The sequence below is a fragment of the Papaver somniferum genome, chromosome 4, assembly GCF_003573695.1.
Source record: "Papaver somniferum cultivar HN1 chromosome 4, ASM357369v1, whole genome shotgun sequence".
NCBI lineage: Eukaryota > Viridiplantae > Streptophyta > Magnoliopsida > Ranunculales > Papaveraceae > Papaver > Papaver somniferum.
Window position 1 is genome coordinate 4,314,496 of NC_039361.1, and position 16,603 is coordinate 4,331,098.

Consider the following 16,603-nt stretch of genomic DNA (forward strand, 5'->3'; position numbering starts at 1 on the left):
ATAATCTTTTTGTCATTTAATGAGGACCATAAAAATAAATACGTATAATTTACACCTATATTAAGGAGGCGAACTATCTAGTAGACTGATGGTTGGCATGCTCCTTCCCACTGTAGAGATAGAGGTAGGAAACCAACTATCTAGTAGTCTGACGGTTGGCATGCTCCTTCCTACTGCGGAGATAGAGGTTTGAACCCTCTAATTATCCGAAATAACTCCTCCAGGAGTTAACGATGTAGTTCAAGACAAAAGCAAAAATGAAGATAAATACTAACGACGCTTGGAATCTAAACTCTAAAGAAAAAGGAATATGGTTCATTATCAGAAATTCAGAACTGGAGTTCATTTTTGCTCAAACAACTTACTTTGACTTCCCAGCAAAAGAAGCCGAGATTCGAGCCATTAGAGGTGCTCTTAAATCATGTGTGGGAGAACAAACAGGATCAAATTATCATTGAAAGCAATGTTATGAATACCTTGCAGCAAATCAATGAGAAGACATTTTTGTGAAATTAGAGAACTCACTTTTTCAAGATGTGGAAAACCTAATCCCTAAATTCAAGTCTCTTCGTTTCACTTGTGTAAATCGAACTGCTAATAAAGTAGCACACGATCTGGTGGGCTAAGACTAATGTGAGTTAGATGGTCTGGTCTATCAGCCACCGAGGGCAGTGTAGTCTAGTTGGTGCCATTTAGCCGAAATTGTGCCCTATATCCAACAAAACTATTCCGGTTTAGTGTCCTTTGGTCATTTTTCTTATCAGCCATCAAAATTATGCCCTATTTTAACTTTCCCCTTCCTCTCTGAGCTCTCTCAGTCCCTCACTGCCTCAGAGCAATGTTCTCACTCTCCTCCATGATTTCTCTCACTACAAAACCAAACCCACTTTCATTTCACTCTTCAATCCCATCTCCTCAACTCTTCAATCCGAAAAAGCCATTCAAAACCCCCAAAAATCCAACCTTTAAGCCCTCCACAATCGTTTCAGTACTTCAATGGAACAGAAAGCCAGAACTATCAGGCGAAACACCAAGAGTGGTCGTAATTACATCAGGTAAAGGTGGTGTTGGTAAAACAACAACCACAGCAAATGTAGGTCTTTCATTAGCTCGATTAGGGTTTTCAGTTGTTGCAATTGATGCTGATGTTGGTTTGAGAAATCTTGATTTGTTATTAGGTCTTGAGAATCGTGTTAATTATACTGCTGTTGAGGTTCTGAATGGTGATTGTAGATTAGATCAAGCTTTAATTCGTGATAAACGTTGGTCCAATTTTGAGTTGCTTTGTATTTCGAAACCTAGATCAAAATTGCAATTAGGGTTTGGTGGAAAAGCTTTGATTTGGGTCGTCGATGCGTTGAAAGCGCGTGCCGAAGGGTGTCCTGATTTTATAATTATTGATTGTCCTGCTGGTATTGATGCTGGTTTCATTACTGCTATTACACCTGCTAATGAAGCTGTTCTTGTGACAACACCTGACATTACTAGTTTGAGAGATGCCGACCGTGTAACGGGTTTGTTGGAATGTGATGGGATTAAGGATATTAAAATGGTTGTTAATAGAGTTAGAACTGATTTGATTAGAGGCGAAGATATGATGTCTGTGTTAGATGTTCAGGAGATGTTGGGGTTGGCATTGTTGGGTGTGATTCCTGAGGATTCTGAAGTTATTAGGAGTACGAACCGTGGGTATCCGCTTGTATTGAATAAGCCACCTACATTGGCTGGACTTGCATTCGAACAAGCTGCTTGGAGATTAGTTGAACAAGATAGTATGAAAGCTGTTATGATTGAGGAAGAGCCGAAGAAGCGTGGATTCTTTTCGTTCTTTGGCGGCTAAGGATGCAATTCTGAAATGGGTTGGTTAGTAATGCCAATGGTGACGAAGCAATCAGTTCTGTTCTTCTTTGCATTGTAAGTTAGTTTTCAGTCATGGGTTTTGTTGGGATAGACTCGGTATGTTCAGGGGAAGAATTGGAAAGGTGCATCTTTGTTTTTTCTTTTTCGTTCTTCAGTGGGTAGGTACTAGGAATTGAAGTTGAATGGGTTACCAATCAGCACAAATCGATCAAGTTCTGATGTTTTTTGGTTGTAGGCTTAGTTTTAAGACATGGGCATTGCTGGATGGAAGGTAGTATCATTTGGGTTTCTTAAAGAATGTGTACAGTGAGGTGTAAGCTTTAAAATTTTCTTCATTTTGATGATTCTAAGCATTTAAAGGTTTGTTTCTATTGAATTTTTCGGTTTCCTTTTTTAAATTTCCACCCCCTGTATTTCTGTGCTTTTGGTAGAGATTTTAGATCAAATGGCATTGTAAATGAACACGGCAGAAATGCAAAAAACTGGTCCTTTTTTTTGTCAGTGCTCTTATTTTGAACATTCTTGAGCTTCTGTAAGCATTGTCATACAACAGAAACTTCTATATAAAACTGGAAGGCAATTGAATTTCTAATAGATTTATTCGTTTCAGTACATACAGAATTGGAAACAGAAAATTACATGAATCCAAAGTACTGCCTATGTGGCCACTCTAAAAATCTGACAAAAAAAGAAGGCTTTGTACTACATTCTCTGCAGAAGCCCTAGCTAGTATGGTACCACTTTTTTGCCAGTCTATTCTGCAGAAAAATTGGTCTCATGGCAACTGTGGAAATTCCAATTCTACAACGGACTCCTTAATAAATAATAACTCCCCATCTTGAAATCACTGATCAGCAGCTTCTCAGATTCAAAGGCGGCAATGACAGAACTGGAATCTGATTGCAGCAGAACTTTACCCAAATGTTTGTAGAGAATCCAGACCAGAGCACATATGATGGCCAGAAATTCTGTAATAGAGATAGTGGCAATAGCAATTCCACCTGCAACAGCTTCTAAAACAACACCCACACAATTTCTGATGATGAAACCACGGCCGGCAGGACCAGGATTACCTCTATCTGCACCATCAGAACAAAGTACAAACTATGGACCAATCTGGAGGAGGTAGTTCCCAGAAAATATGTCTAACAACCACGATACACTTCAAACAAAAAAAAATTAAAGATCATACACCCCATTCCACATCCAAACCATTAAATCTAATCCCACCGTCCTTTGTAAGTAAGCAGATTTTCATGTTAACTCCTCCGCTTGAAGGCTGAATACGACCAAATACCACTCTTTCTTTGATTGTGCATAAAGCATACTTAACCACGATTTCTTTAATAGCTGGACTAGAGTATGCTTAGCCAGTTTCAGCACCTCATCAAAGTTATCTGGACTTCTAAATGAAAGATTGCACCAAGCCAATTCCAAATCACCCTACTAAACTCACACCCCGTAGAATAGGAATCATATGATCAATGCAATCAATCCCAATACCAATTGAACATTCTTCCATGCTGCTGATGTAGGCTAGCTGGATATGGTTGACGACTGAAATCCTGCTTTATACTGATCGCTGGTTGCACCATTCATTGTCTCCTTCGATCTTGATTGTGAAGGGTCCTGGTCTGAGGACTGCAGTTGCAGATTTGTTTTGATTGCCAGTTATACTGGGAGTTTTGATTTTAATCTGTGGAGCAGCTTTGGACCTAATGCTGTAATATCACCTGGTACATTCATTCAGATGCAGAAAATCAATAGGATGAGAAACTCATCTTTGGTGACCACCAGAAAAAAAGCCACGCTTCTGATTTTATTTAAATTGCTATTAGAACTGTTATATGGAGAGATATGAATACCTGCTCCAAGTGTAAAGACAACAATTTCTCGCTCAGGGTAGGTGGAGATCTCCTGAACCAACTTGTCTATGATGTCTTCCTATATAAAGTGCCAGTTATAACAAATGACACTAAAGAGGATAAAACAGAAAGTAACAAAGAGAAACCAATAGGTTTTCTAGACAGGTTTAATAAATTGGACACCAGAAGCCGAGAGTGTAAGGAATTCATGGGCATGCTTCAGCAGCAGTGTCCAGAACTGACATTCATATTTAATCACATGGAATTTAAGCTAATTATTATTCTGGCATACCGTGAAAGGGATGTATTCAGATGGAGGGCCAATATATGTAGCCAGTTCTCTTCCGCTGACATCGCATACATTCATTTCTCTAGCAGCCCAAACCTAAAATTGAAACTAAATTATTGAATTTGCTGTACTAAGAAATGTGGAAGAAGGGGTTAGGATAGTAGACCTGTGTAATTACAACTCGATCTGCATTACTTAATGCATTTGAAAATTCATCCATAAATGCTGCAAGTCGGCTGCCAAAGTGAAAAAGCGAACTGGATGAGTAATTTTACTACATGTAAGAGTAACAATGTTGAAATCACATATGAAATATCTTTCGTAATCACATATGAAATATAATTCATTTCAGATTCAAAGTCAAACCTGAACGTATGTGGCTGAAATATCACCCATAGATCCTTGTGTGGGTATCTTGTACGAGCGGCTTGAAGAACTGCACGAACCGCTGTTGGATGATGAGCATAGTCATCGTATATTTGGCATCCATATATTTGACCAATCATCTCAAACCGTCTAGAAACACCAAGAAAGTTGCTCAAGTGTGACTCAACTCTATCAACAGATTCATAAGATAAGCTTTTATCACCTATCAGCGCAGTAACAGCAGCTATCACCTTCGAATTCAGAAAAATGAAGTCAAGCAAACATATTTCTGAAACAACTTCAAAGACCTCATTCACCCATCTGACGCCAACTGTATATAATGACAAAAGGTTGGGATAGAGATTAAAGGTTGAACTCACTGCTAATGAGTTGAGGACATTATGAGTTCCTGGTATTTTTAAGCTGATGTTTGCCACTGGATACCCTTTGTGATTCTGCAGGCACTTAAAAATAGTCAGAATGCACCACCAGTATCTATACATATCATTAGCAATCAATAAGCATCAGATACTTACAACAATGGAGAAATGAAGTTCTTTACTGCTATGAAATATACTTTTAGTAATGCAAGAGAAAACTCTGAGCACTTCTACTTCCTGTTAAATTTCGCAAGTGAACAGATATGGTAGGGACGAGGAATTTTACCAGGACATAGTCAACACCACCTTGCGAGTTGGGGACAATAAAAGATGCATTCCACTCATTGAGACTTGAAATTCCATACGTGGTAACTCTGTGGTGTGCAGTCGACTCTGTGGAACTTGGAACAAATTGCTCATCATTGGATGCAGTTTCTATATCTGCCTCCCTCAGCAGAGAATATGCACCCTCACTGCAAGGCCCCTTACAAAAAATTTTGAATCAGAGACTAAAGAGAAGATCCAGTATTGTGAGGCTGTTTTCTTTAGGCCCCTTAAAAGTCGCATTTGACAACAAAAATATTCCAGTCTCTGGTTACATTATAGGACTAAATGTAAAGCATACGTAGCTTGCTACAAGACTTGAAAGTTGTAATAGTCTAGTATGTGCTGGTGTACTGTGATGAGGAACGAGTTAGACAATTCATACCTATCCCCACATAAGATGAGATATCCTCCTACTCTGATCTGCTTCAAAAACTTTCTGAATGATTTTCTCACTGCTTCCTAATTGAGAAAAGCGCGTCAACAAGACCATGGATAGATATAATATGAAATTCAGGCCGAGTTTTCAAGTAGCCAACCTCATTTTTAAATTGGTCAACATGCTCCCATTCAACATTTGTTACCACAGCAATGTAAGGTGATAATCCCAGAAAACAGTCATCATATTCATCAGCCTGCGTTGTATAAAAAGTGTTTAGGATACAAACCATCAGCATCTAGTAGTCGAAATGGTAAAAAAGAGACACTACAACTAACCTCCAAGACAAAATTGTGCCCCTTCCCTGAGAGAATATTACCTCCTGAAAACTGAAAACAGAAAGCTTGATTAGCTTGATTTAATATTGACAAATTCAGCAATCCTTTTCTAATATGAAATCATTAATCTGAGAACCACAACTTGAAAGTAAAACCAAGATAGTTATACCATCAACTCCTGTTACCTCCAAACTTCTGCCTTGAAAAGAATATAGTGTTTCACGCTAAGAAAATTAACAGGGAGAATACCTGAGGCACATTTGCACCAACAACAGCAGTAAGATCATCTCCCATTGATTTCAAAACATAAGCAAGCATAGCAGTAGTTGTACTTTTTCCTACAAAATATCAAAGTTCAGAAATGTCAGAGAACTTTGGATACATTATGCATGAACTGCAAACATTTTAAACAAGAATCGCATCAAGGGTGTTCAAATTTACACTCGAAAGAATGAAATCTTGATTACCATGAGTTCCACTGACAGCAATAAGATTGTAATCCGACGTTACCATTCCTAACCACTTATCCCTCTTATATCTGTATTCAAAGCAAAAATGCATCACATTCTACTGGTATTATGAAAATGTTTGCAACTGAAGTAAAAAAATACTCACACAGGTAATCCGAGCGACTTCGCGTGCAAAATCTCAACATTATGTGAAGGAATCGCACTTGAAAGAACAACAAAATCAGGTAAATTTCCAACCCCGTTTCTTAAATTATTAGCTGAATGACCTAACCATACTTTTGCACCAGCTTCTTGTAATCCGTTCAATGACTCATTCCATACAATATCTGATCCACTGACTTCAAAACCCTAACAAATCCATAAAATCAGTAAACAAAAAAAAAAAAAAATTGACCAAAATTTATTATAAAGACATAAATGAATTTAACTTTTACTTGATTGAGAGCAAGTTTAGCAAGTGCTGATAATCCAGACCCTCCGATTCCAATGAAATGAACCCGTTTTCTTAAACTAGGGTTTTCAATTTTGAGAGGAGAATTGATGGTTTGATCTTGATTGGAGACTGATATAAGTTTTGCTGGGGCATGGTAAAAGAGGGATTTGAATGGGGTGGAATTGAAAGGAGAGTGATGGGATTCCTTAATACTAAGTTTAGGGTTTCGGTTGTGAGACTTCGGTTGAAAATCGGATACTGATCTTGAGATTGATATCGCCATGGATTTCATTGCTGCTCTTTGATTAGAAATTTTTTGCTTTGTTTTCATTTCCCGGTATTAAATTTTGTATTTTAATACGGTGTGGGTGGGCTTGGGTTAATTTGCAGTAATTAATTTGGATTCTCAAACTCTTGTCTTTATTTGTTTTATACCTCCTTTATCCAAAAGGCTTCGACATCTACTCTTCCAGAAGACTGATTTTTAACCCGAGTTTCGGCGTGCCATGCTTTGGTGATGGATAGATGTTCATTTGAATCAAATGATGTCATTGTTGTATGTATTGGGAGAGTTAGAAAGATTCGATTATGATATGAGTTTTGGATAGTATATGCATCTGCCTCGAGATCCGTATCTGGATCCGAGTCTCGCATAGAGGCAGATGTCAGACCCGTTAATATATTAGTTTTTGTCAGAACCGATTCGCTGATTCAGACCTAATCTCTTATTCAGACCGAACAAAATACTCCTGACCAAACACATTTTTGTGTTAGATTTAACTCAAAAGAAAAAACATTGAGTCAGAACAGGCGAATCGGGCAATTTTTGTAAATCCATACAAGTCAAATCCGGATGCATCGGGTAATTTTTGTAAATTCAAATGAGTCAGATCCAAAAAAAAAAAAAAGATTATGATGTTAGAGCATAGCAGAGACTTGTGTGTCTCAATAACTATGAGGATCGGATTCTCGTATTTTGAAGTCAGTGGTTTGAGTTTTTTTTGCTGAAATGCTTAGTTGATGAAAATGTCGAGAATTAAATTTATTCTTTATTGTTCCGCAAAGACCTATTATTGAGAGTGATGCTGAAAGAACAGTGAAGGTGCTGATAGATGAGAAAGACTCTGATACTTACTGATTAAATCACTTAACTTTTTGAATCAAGAGCTCAAGTTGAGAAAGTTAGCTGATGTTAAATTTATGTTTAACAAAAGAGATATGGGCCTATGACATACGATGGATGGGCCTTTAGGTTTCATTTGCACAATTTTGGGCTCAATAAAGTTTCATGTACATAGGTACGGGGTCAGCATTTGGCCCGTAATCCGAGGATTTAACCGGGACCAACCGTTCATTTGCGGATGGATGCACGGACCGTTCGTTAATGGTTGGATGCGGATGGAATTTTTGAAATCCAAAGGCTTACGGATCGGACCAGGATGCAACTTTGAAAATCCGTTGGACATCCATATCCGTTAAATTAAGTGCATTTATATAGTTCTATAAAATATTATGGGTCATCTAGGAATTCATAAAGTGTTTACTTGTGGTGTTGTACATGGCATTTTTATCTTCCTATACATATATAGGATATGTAGGTTTTATGAGGAGTCATTTGTGTTGGCTTTATTTTTTTTATTATAAGTTTTAACTAAAACAAATTCATTGGATTATCCGTATCCAATCCGTCCATCCGTGTATCCATTGGATGCAAATCGGTTGGATGTAGATTGGATGCGGATGCCAAATTGAAATCCGTAATGTACTGAATTGGATGCGGATGGGGTGAAAACCGGTCCATACTTGCCCATGCTCACCCCTATACATAGTAAGGAACCAAGAAGGCAAGAATCCGAGATTCAGAAACCTACATAAACTCAGAAAGGGTCTGTATTTTTACTCCTCAAGTTAGCGTCATAGTTCAAACTTCAAGATTTAGAAGCTTACTTAAACTCAACAAAGGACTTACTAAACAGAGAAAGGGCTTACTCGTAATTAACACAAGTCCATCCCTATATAAGGCAAACTGAATATCCGAAATCCACAGTTTTACAATTCCAGTTTTGGTTCCGAGGCTTCTTTATTTTCAAAGTTTAGCATTTTCATTCCGTCAAAGGTTAATTCAGATACTGCCGATCGGATTTTATTTCAAATCAATAATGGATGTCAACAGATTAGGAGGAGGAGGTGGAGCCGTCTGCATTCATTGGAGGGCAGGTAGATGTACAAGGAATCCGCGTCGGTTTAGCCAGTGAACTACCTTCAGATCAGGTGAATTTCTCTGCTCCGAATACCTACAATCGAGCAGATACACAGGCTTCAAACTCGGGGAGAGATCAAGGAGGACCTAGAAGTTCATGATTAATTACGGATCCTCCGAAGACTATTTGCAAATTTTGGATGGCTGGTAAATGTTCTTTCGGTAAAAGATGCAAATTCTTGCATCAGTGGTTTGTCAGTGATGATTTCACAATGTTGGCGCAACTTGCTGGGCACGAGAAGAAGGCCATTACTGGGCACGAGGAGAATAAGGCCATTACTGGGATTGCTTTCCCAATGGGGTCTAACAAATTATACTCTGGTAGCAAAGATGGAACTCTTCAGGTCTGGGACTGTCAAACTGGCAAGTCTGCTGCTGTAATTAGCCTTGGATCGGAAGTTGGCTGTGTCTAGGGCTGCACAACGGGTAGGGTGGGTAGGATATGGACTATACCCGTCACCCTACCCGTTTACTGGCGGTTAAAAAAATCTTTACCCGCCACTCTACCCGCCAAATAATGGATAGGGTAGGATACGGTTAAGAAACTGGTGGGTAGGGTAGGGTTGGCGGGTATGGGTAGGGTATGTGCACTCCTAGGTAGGGTGGGTAGGATATGGCATATATCCGCCACCCTACCCGTTTACTGGCGGTTAAGAAAATCTTTACCCGCCACCCTACCCGCCAAATAGTGAATAGGATAGGATACGGTCAAAAAACTGGCGGGTAGGATATGTGCACCCCTAGCTGTGTCATCAGTGAAGGCCCCTGGGTTGTTGCTGGAATCAATAAGTCTGTCAAGGCTTGGAACATTCAAACACATAATGAACTCAGTCTTAGTGGTCCATCTGGACTAGTTTATGCCCTGGCTGTGGAAAAAGAAATGCTATTTGCTGGAGCACAGGATGGTAGCATATTGGTCTGGAAATTTGTTGCTGCAACCAATGGTTTCGAGCCTGCTGCTGCTCTAAAGGGTCATAGTGCTTCTGTTCTTACCTTAGTGGTAGGCAATAAAATACTCTACTCTGGATCCATGGATAGCACAATAAGGTTGTGGGCACTTGAGACATTACAGTGCATTTATACTCTGACAGATCACACATCACCCGTAATGTCTGTTCTTTGCTGGGATCAGTTTTTACTGTCATGTTCTCTGGACAAAACAATAAAGGTCTGGGCAAAAACCGAGAGTGGAAAGTTAGAAGTCACTTACACCAAACAAGAAGAACATGGTTTGTTAGCGCTCTCTGGGATGCCTGATGCACAAGGAAAACCTGTGTTGCTGTGCTCATGCAATGACAACACTGTGCATCTCTATGACCTGCCATCATTTAAAGAACGAGGAAAAATTTGTGCCAAAGGGGAGACTCGAGCTATTCATACTGCACCTGGTGGTTTGTTTTTTACTGGTGATGGAAATGGTGAATTAAAAGTGTGGAAGTGGAATGAACAATCACCAGAAGCTGCAACAACAATCCAACAGTGACATAAACTGCAAACTGACAGTCGGACAATATATCATCGCAGGGAGTAAGAAATTTTTTGTCTGAGCAGTAAACACCAAATGAAGATTTAAGGCAGATTGAAGATTGTTGTCAGCAATTAATAACTACTTTCGGTGAAGTTCACAAAAGTGAAACATTTTTCCGATGAACCAAGAATGAAGACAAAAAGATGTGGCAAGGAAGACATGAAAACATCAAAGCTTCTTTCTTTCAGTTTGGCTTTCATTATTGATGAGAGTTTGTAATCTTTATTCTCATTTACATGTAAAATTGTATTAACAGCAAAAAGCAGAAAGACGATGAATGAAAGCAATTCTTTCTTTCTAAAGAAGTTGTTTTAAGAGTGAGACATTATATTACCATATTTATTGGCCCCTAAGATACGTACATTCTCCTGTTTCAGTTATCCATTCCGTATGATAGCCTTGAGTCCAGCAATACGCTCTCAGCCTCCTCTATGCACGGGCATGTTCCTGCATTACAATAAAATATTTAATCCACTCTGTTCCTTAGAAATCAGATTTCTTTCATTGTGCAAAGCAGAAATAACCCAGATTTCTTTGATAGCTGAACTAGGATGCTAATTAGCCAGTTTCAGCATCTCATCAAAATATCTGGACATCTAAAATGAAAGATTCACCAAGCCAATTCCAAAGTCACAGCTACAAAGAATATGATCAATGCAATCTATCCCAATACCAATTGAACATTCTTACATGCTGCTGATTTATGCTAGCTGGATATGGGGGACAATTGAAATCCTGCTTTATACTGATCATCAGTTGCACCATTCATCTTCTCCTTCGATCTTGATAGTGAAGGGTCCTGGTCTGAGGACTTCTGTTGCAGATTTGCTTTCGTTGTCACTTGTCAGTTATACTGGGAGCATTCATTTTTAAGCTTTGGAGCAGCTTTGGTCCTAATGCTGTAATATCACCTGATACATTCATTCAGATGCAGCAAATCAATAGGATGAGAAACTTATCTTTGGTGACCACCAGAAAGAAAAAATCATGCTTCTGATTCTATTTAACCTGCTAATAGAAGTGTTATATAGAGACATATGAATACCTGCTCCAAGTGTTAAGACAACGATTTCTCGACCGGGGCAGGTTGATTTCTCCAAGACAAAAAATTTCCCCTTCCCTGAGAGAATATTACCTCCTGGAGACTCATAATATAAAGGTTGATTAGTTTGACTCACTGTTGACATATTAAGCATTTTCCTCTATCGTAACACTAAGAACCATGACATGACTTGGGAGCAAAACCGAAATGGTTATATCACATTAGCACCAACTTCTTGTCACCTCATGACTTAGGCCTTGAAAAAGAACCTGGTATACGATTTCGTGCCCAGAGAAATAAGAGGGAGAATAAGATTCTGATTACCATGAGTTCCGATGACAGCAATCAGATTGTAATCCGATGTTACCATTCCCAACCATTTACCCCTCTTATATCTGCATTCAAAGCAGAAACGCATCACATTCTACTGATATTATGCAAATGTTTGCAACTGAAATGAAGAAATCGATCAGAAATACTCACACAGGTACCCGAACGTGCAAAATCTGAAGAAATAGCACTCGAAACAACAACAAAATCAGGTAAATTTCACCCCATTTCTTAACAATACTTTTGCACCAGCTTCTTGTAATCTATTCATTAGCTCATTCCATAAAATATCTGATCCACTGTCTTCAAAACCCTAACAAATACATAAAAATCAGTAAACCAAAAAAATTAACCAAAATTTATTACAAAGACTTGAATGAATACAAGTCTTACTTGATTGAGAGCAAGTTTAGCAAGAGCTGATAATCCACACCCTCAAATTCCGATGAAATGAACCCATTTTTGAAACAAAGGTGTTCAATTTTGAGTGGAGAATTTATTGTTTGTTCTTGATTGGAGACTGATATCAGCTTTGCTGAGAAATGGTTAAAAGAGGGATTTGAATGGAGTGGAATTGAAATGAGAGTGATGGGGCTTCTTAATACCAAGCTTAGAGTGATGACGAATATCGGATACTGATCTTGAGAATGCCATGGATTTCATTTACTGCTCTTTGATTAGAAACTGCTTTGTTTTGTTCCCTGGTACTGTATTGAATTTTATATTTCAATACGGTGTGGGTGGGCTTGGTTTATTTGCATCACTTACAGCATGTTGTTTGCATATGCCTCGTAATTTTTTAGTTCTTGTCGGATCTGACTCGGTCAGACATAAATTTTAACTTGCTTGAGTAATGGAACAAAGTACCCTCAAACAAGGAAATTGAGTGTGTTGTTAAGAGTACTAGGTGTTTTGCCCGTGCGTTGCACGGACTTGAGTTTGGATTTCTTGGATATTAAACGTTTTTTGTGTTGTTAAGAGTACTAGGTGTTTTGGATTTCTGCTTTAAATTGGTTGGCAGGGTCCTTCTACAAACTGTTGGACAATTGATCTTTGTGCGATGAATTAGGAGTACCAAGAAAATAGTGAACACACAAATAAATTCATGGACTTAACTTCAAATAAAAAGCAAATGTTACACATAATTAAAGTTAAAAATACGTACAATTTTGCTTAACAAATTCTGCTTGACTTGTCACTCTGCAAAAGAAGGGAATTACCTTCATTTCTCAAGGATGCCGCATAAAAGAACTTGGAGAGTAAGTAAGATTCAACATCTCACGGAGAAGGATCTATAAATTATAAATTTCGTTGAGTAGTATATAATTTAGAAGTAAATTAAATTCCTACTGGAGTCAATTGATAGAATATCTCTGCCGCATCTCATACACAATCATTTGATGGAAAGCTTGAGAAGAGGTTCTTCTGAAGGGTGTTACCTTTACTTCTTGGTGAGATGAATGGTTGTTCATAATTATGTTTCTTCATTTTGTCACTTTGATTTTTGATGTTGAAATGAATTGTTGCTGATAACTAACCAGTATAATTCTTCTTTTTATAGCCTTGGTTTGCTGAGCATTCAAAGAAATTAGAACCCAAGTGGCAGGTGAAGGAAAAAGTAGACTACCGTTCAAGATTTGCAAGGTGTAAAATAGATACCATTTGAAAACACTTAACATCCAAGATGAATGTTGAAGATTTTGGAGAGGTAAAGATCTAGTTTAACATGGTACCATTATATTGTACTCAATTTCACATAATGAATGAACTATGCTACAAGGAATGTTTAATGAGTATGCAGTTGAGTTTGTTGGACTTCATTTTTAGAATGAAGTCTAGAAAAATACCATGTTTTATGAGTTTGCTAGACTTCATTTCTAGAATGAAGCCTCTAGAAAAATACCATGTTTTATGAGTTTGCTGGAATTCATTTCTAGAATGAAGTCTTATTTGATGAATAATACCATGTTTTATGAGTTTTGCTGGACTTTATTTCTACAATGAAGTCTAGAAAAATACCATGTTTTATGAGTTCATTTAGTTAATGTTGATTTCTCTGACATTCTGGTTCATTCTCCTTATAATGGATACCTACAAGGAATGTTTAATGAGTATGCAGTTGTGTGTTCATTGTGTGAAATGAACTCAATTTTTTTTTTTGTGTGTGTGTGCAGCTGTCAGATAATTTCTTGGAAGAATATACAGATGCTGAAAACAAGCTCATGCAAAAGAAAAAAGCCAAGACAAAAGCTGAGTTGCTTGAGGAAGAATTCAATCAAATGAATGCCCAGATAGAAGAAATGAAAGCTACACATGTTCAAGAAATAGAGGACCCGAGAGGTAAACATGCTCAAGAGATACAACTGTTGACAACGAAGCATGCTGAGGAGATGAGGGATCTTTTGTTAAGGCAGGAATACCTTGACAAATCACTTGCAGAAGCCACTACTAAGAAGACACTCTTTGATAGAAAGATGGAACTCCTTCAAATATACTTGGCTTCAAAGCAACCTGAAGGGATGTATTGCTAGCTCAAGGAGGGAATGTGGTGAAATTCATGGCAGACCAAGCATCGGAGTACATGCGTACTACACTTTTCGTTGATGAGCATAAGAGTGCATTATCGAATGAACCAGTGGAAGCTGCTGCTGGAATGCACAGTACTGCTAAGGATATGCAATTAGTACCAGATGCTGGTGTGGATAAAGACTTGGAAGCTGCTGTTGGAAATGTGAATGATGATGTTGCAATTCTGAACCCAGATGCTGTTTTGGATGATGGAATGCAAGCAGTACCAGATGCTGTAAATGAAGCTGCTGGAGGTTCTGTTCATCTCTTTCCTGTTTTATCTGTTGGAGATCCTTCTGTAGAAGTTGATCCAAGTCATATTCAGAACCTTGATGAGATGACTGAAGTAGAGCTTCCTTCAATCCCAACAAACAACACCACAGCTCCTTTGAGTATTGATAAATGTATGAACCTGGGTAAGAATTCTAAGTTTTCCCGTCTTATTTAAGTTTTTTTCTTTCCAAATATTATGTGAAATGAACTCTTACTTTTCAAGAAGTGGTTGGAGGTCATTCTCATGGATGAACTCTGGCTACAGTATAGAAGTTGGATGAATAATACCATGATGTTTAATGTTTTTGAGTTCATTCTTCTGAATGAAGTTGTATACCATGTTTTATTAGTTTCTTCTTTGATGTTTGCTGGACTTCATTTCTAGAATGAAGTCTAGCAAAATTGTACAGTGAAACATGTTTATTCTTTGATGTTTACTGGACTTCATTTCTAGAATGAAGTCTAGCAAAAAATGTACTGACTTCATTTCTACATTTGTATACCATGTTTTATGAGTTCATTCTTTAAAATGAAGGTCTATACCATGTTTCTTCTTTGATGTTTGCTGGACTTCATTTCTAGAATGAAGTCTAGAAAAGGTTGTAAAGAGTTCATTTCTACAGTGAATCATGTGTTCTCCTTTGATGTTTGCTGGACTTCATTTTGTATAATGAAGTTAGTAGATCTATATGACGAAGTTGTAGAACGAAGTTAGATATATTTATGAGTTCATTCTTTAGAATGAAGGTGTATATCTGTTTGATTTATGCTTCTTGAATTATTTTTAACAACAAGTAACAAATATGATATATTCATGAGAGAAGAGCATGTGAGTCTGCAGCTTATTGATGACAAGAATGAGAAGAATGAAGATTTGAATGATGAAGAAGCTGACACCGTCATCAAAGCTACACTAAAGGCAGTCACAAACGACTGTAGTCCTCCTAGTTTTTCGATTGGAATGACACAGTACCAGCCTTCCCCTGTGTCACGAGAAGCACCTGGAGTGGTTACTAGGTCAAAGAAAGCAAAGACAACTGTCGCAGATGTGGAATCACACCACATCATATAGATCAACTGCCGCAGATGGCTACTAGATCAAACAAACCAGTGAAATGGATAGGGAAGGAATTCATATCAGGATCATATTACAGTTCAAAGAAAACAAGAATCGGACTGACATTGAACAAAGAAGGGAATGTAGTGTCAAAAAAATCACCTGAAGCTGATAGAGATAAAGAAGAGAAGAAGAAAAATGTAAAGAACCCTGTTGGTAAGAGGAAAAGAGGATCCGAGCCTGCAAATGTTCAGCAAGAAGATCGGATTCAAGAAGCAGCAGCACAGGCTCCTCGAAGAGTAAGACAAAAAAATAAGCCAAATCTACCAGAACTGAGAGGATCTCCTTTTTACCACAGTTTTGATAATGTTGCGCTGGCGTATTTGGTGATTTCTTCCGCAAAGCTATGACTAAATATGTTTCTCTTACTAACTCTTTATATGTTTCTCTTCAACAATTCTTTTTTGGTATAAACTTTTAACAGTTCATTTTTCATTGTATTTTTGCAGTCAAGAAGCTTGGAAAGCAGAGAATCACAAGCAAATTCCAATTTCAGATCAAGGGAGTGAAATCTTTTCTCTGTTGTTCAATGATTACTTGGACACCACCTTGTTGGACTACTATATATACAGAAAGTATAAAGCTGCAAACAACGATAGAATGCTCAACGATAGCGAGGACAGTGAGACTCGAAGAAAATATATCAACTTCGAGATTATGAATTCAACAACATTTGTAAGTGTGTTTCTTCTTATTCATTGATAAAAGTGAACTATTTTCAAAGCATGGCTATGAAGGTTATTTGATTTTTATCTATTTGAACTGTATAATCCAGCATGCA

The 16,603-nt window shown here is 37.9% G+C and overlaps 3 protein-coding genes and 1 long non-coding RNA gene across 5 annotated transcripts; 2 read left to right on the forward strand and 2 right to left on the reverse strand.

Moving 5' to 3' along the window:
• The first annotated feature begins 726 nt into the window (after nucleotides 1–726).
• Nucleotides 727–2,357, forward strand: LOC113274611 (putative septum site-determining protein minD homolog, chloroplastic). Its single transcript, XM_026524006.1, has one exon. The coding sequence runs from the start codon at nucleotides 839–841 to the stop codon at nucleotides 1,838–1,840; it is 1,002 nt and encodes a 333-aa protein (XP_026379791.1). The 5' UTR covers nucleotides 727–838; the 3' UTR covers nucleotides 1,841–2,357.
• On the reverse strand, nucleotides 2,097–7,010 carry LOC113274610 (UDP-N-acetylmuramate--L-alanine ligase-like). 2 transcript variants are annotated; one of them, XM_026524004.1, is made up of 14 exons: nucleotides 6,706–7,010; nucleotides 6,417–6,619; nucleotides 6,269–6,339; nucleotides 6,051–6,139; nucleotides 5,802–5,852; nucleotides 5,624–5,719; nucleotides 5,470–5,546; nucleotides 5,047–5,233; nucleotides 4,761–4,835; nucleotides 4,381–4,631; nucleotides 4,181–4,250; nucleotides 4,018–4,110; nucleotides 3,726–3,804; nucleotides 2,097–3,593 (listed from the first exon to the last, which is right to left on the reverse strand). In XM_026524004.1, the coding sequence occupies exons 1-14, from the start codon at nucleotides 6,994–6,996 to the stop codon at nucleotides 3,532–3,534; spliced, it is 1,695 nt and encodes a 564-aa protein (XP_026379789.1). In that variant the 5' UTR covers nucleotides 6,997–7,010; the 3' UTR covers nucleotides 2,097–3,531. The 2 variants fall into 2 exon arrangements, with proteins under 2 accessions (XP_026379789.1, XP_026379790.1); XM_026524005.1 differs by having other exon boundaries at nucleotides 6,417–6,609; nucleotides 6,706–6,843.
• Nucleotides 7,011–8,863: 1,853 nt separating this feature from the next.
• LOC113271840 (zinc finger CCCH domain-containing protein 17-like) lies at nucleotides 8,864–10,447 on the forward strand. The gene is made up of 4 exons (XM_026521764.1): nucleotides 8,864–8,917; nucleotides 9,087–9,362; nucleotides 9,562–9,566; nucleotides 9,709–10,447. The coding sequence occupies exons 1-4, from the start codon at nucleotides 8,864–8,866 to the stop codon at nucleotides 10,445–10,447; spliced, it is 1,074 nt and encodes a 357-aa protein (XP_026377549.1).
• A 239-nt stretch (nucleotides 10,448–10,686) lies between these two features.
• On the reverse strand, nucleotides 10,687–12,557 carry LOC113274612. Its single transcript, XR_003323098.1, has 6 exons — nucleotides 12,258–12,557; nucleotides 12,018–12,177; nucleotides 11,859–11,929; nucleotides 11,538–11,630; nucleotides 11,183–11,403; nucleotides 10,687–10,939 (listed from the first exon to the last, which is right to left on the reverse strand). It is a non-coding gene; the product is annotated as an uncharacterized LOC113274612 (long non-coding RNA).
• Between the last annotated feature and the right edge of the window lie 4,046 nt (nucleotides 12,558–16,603).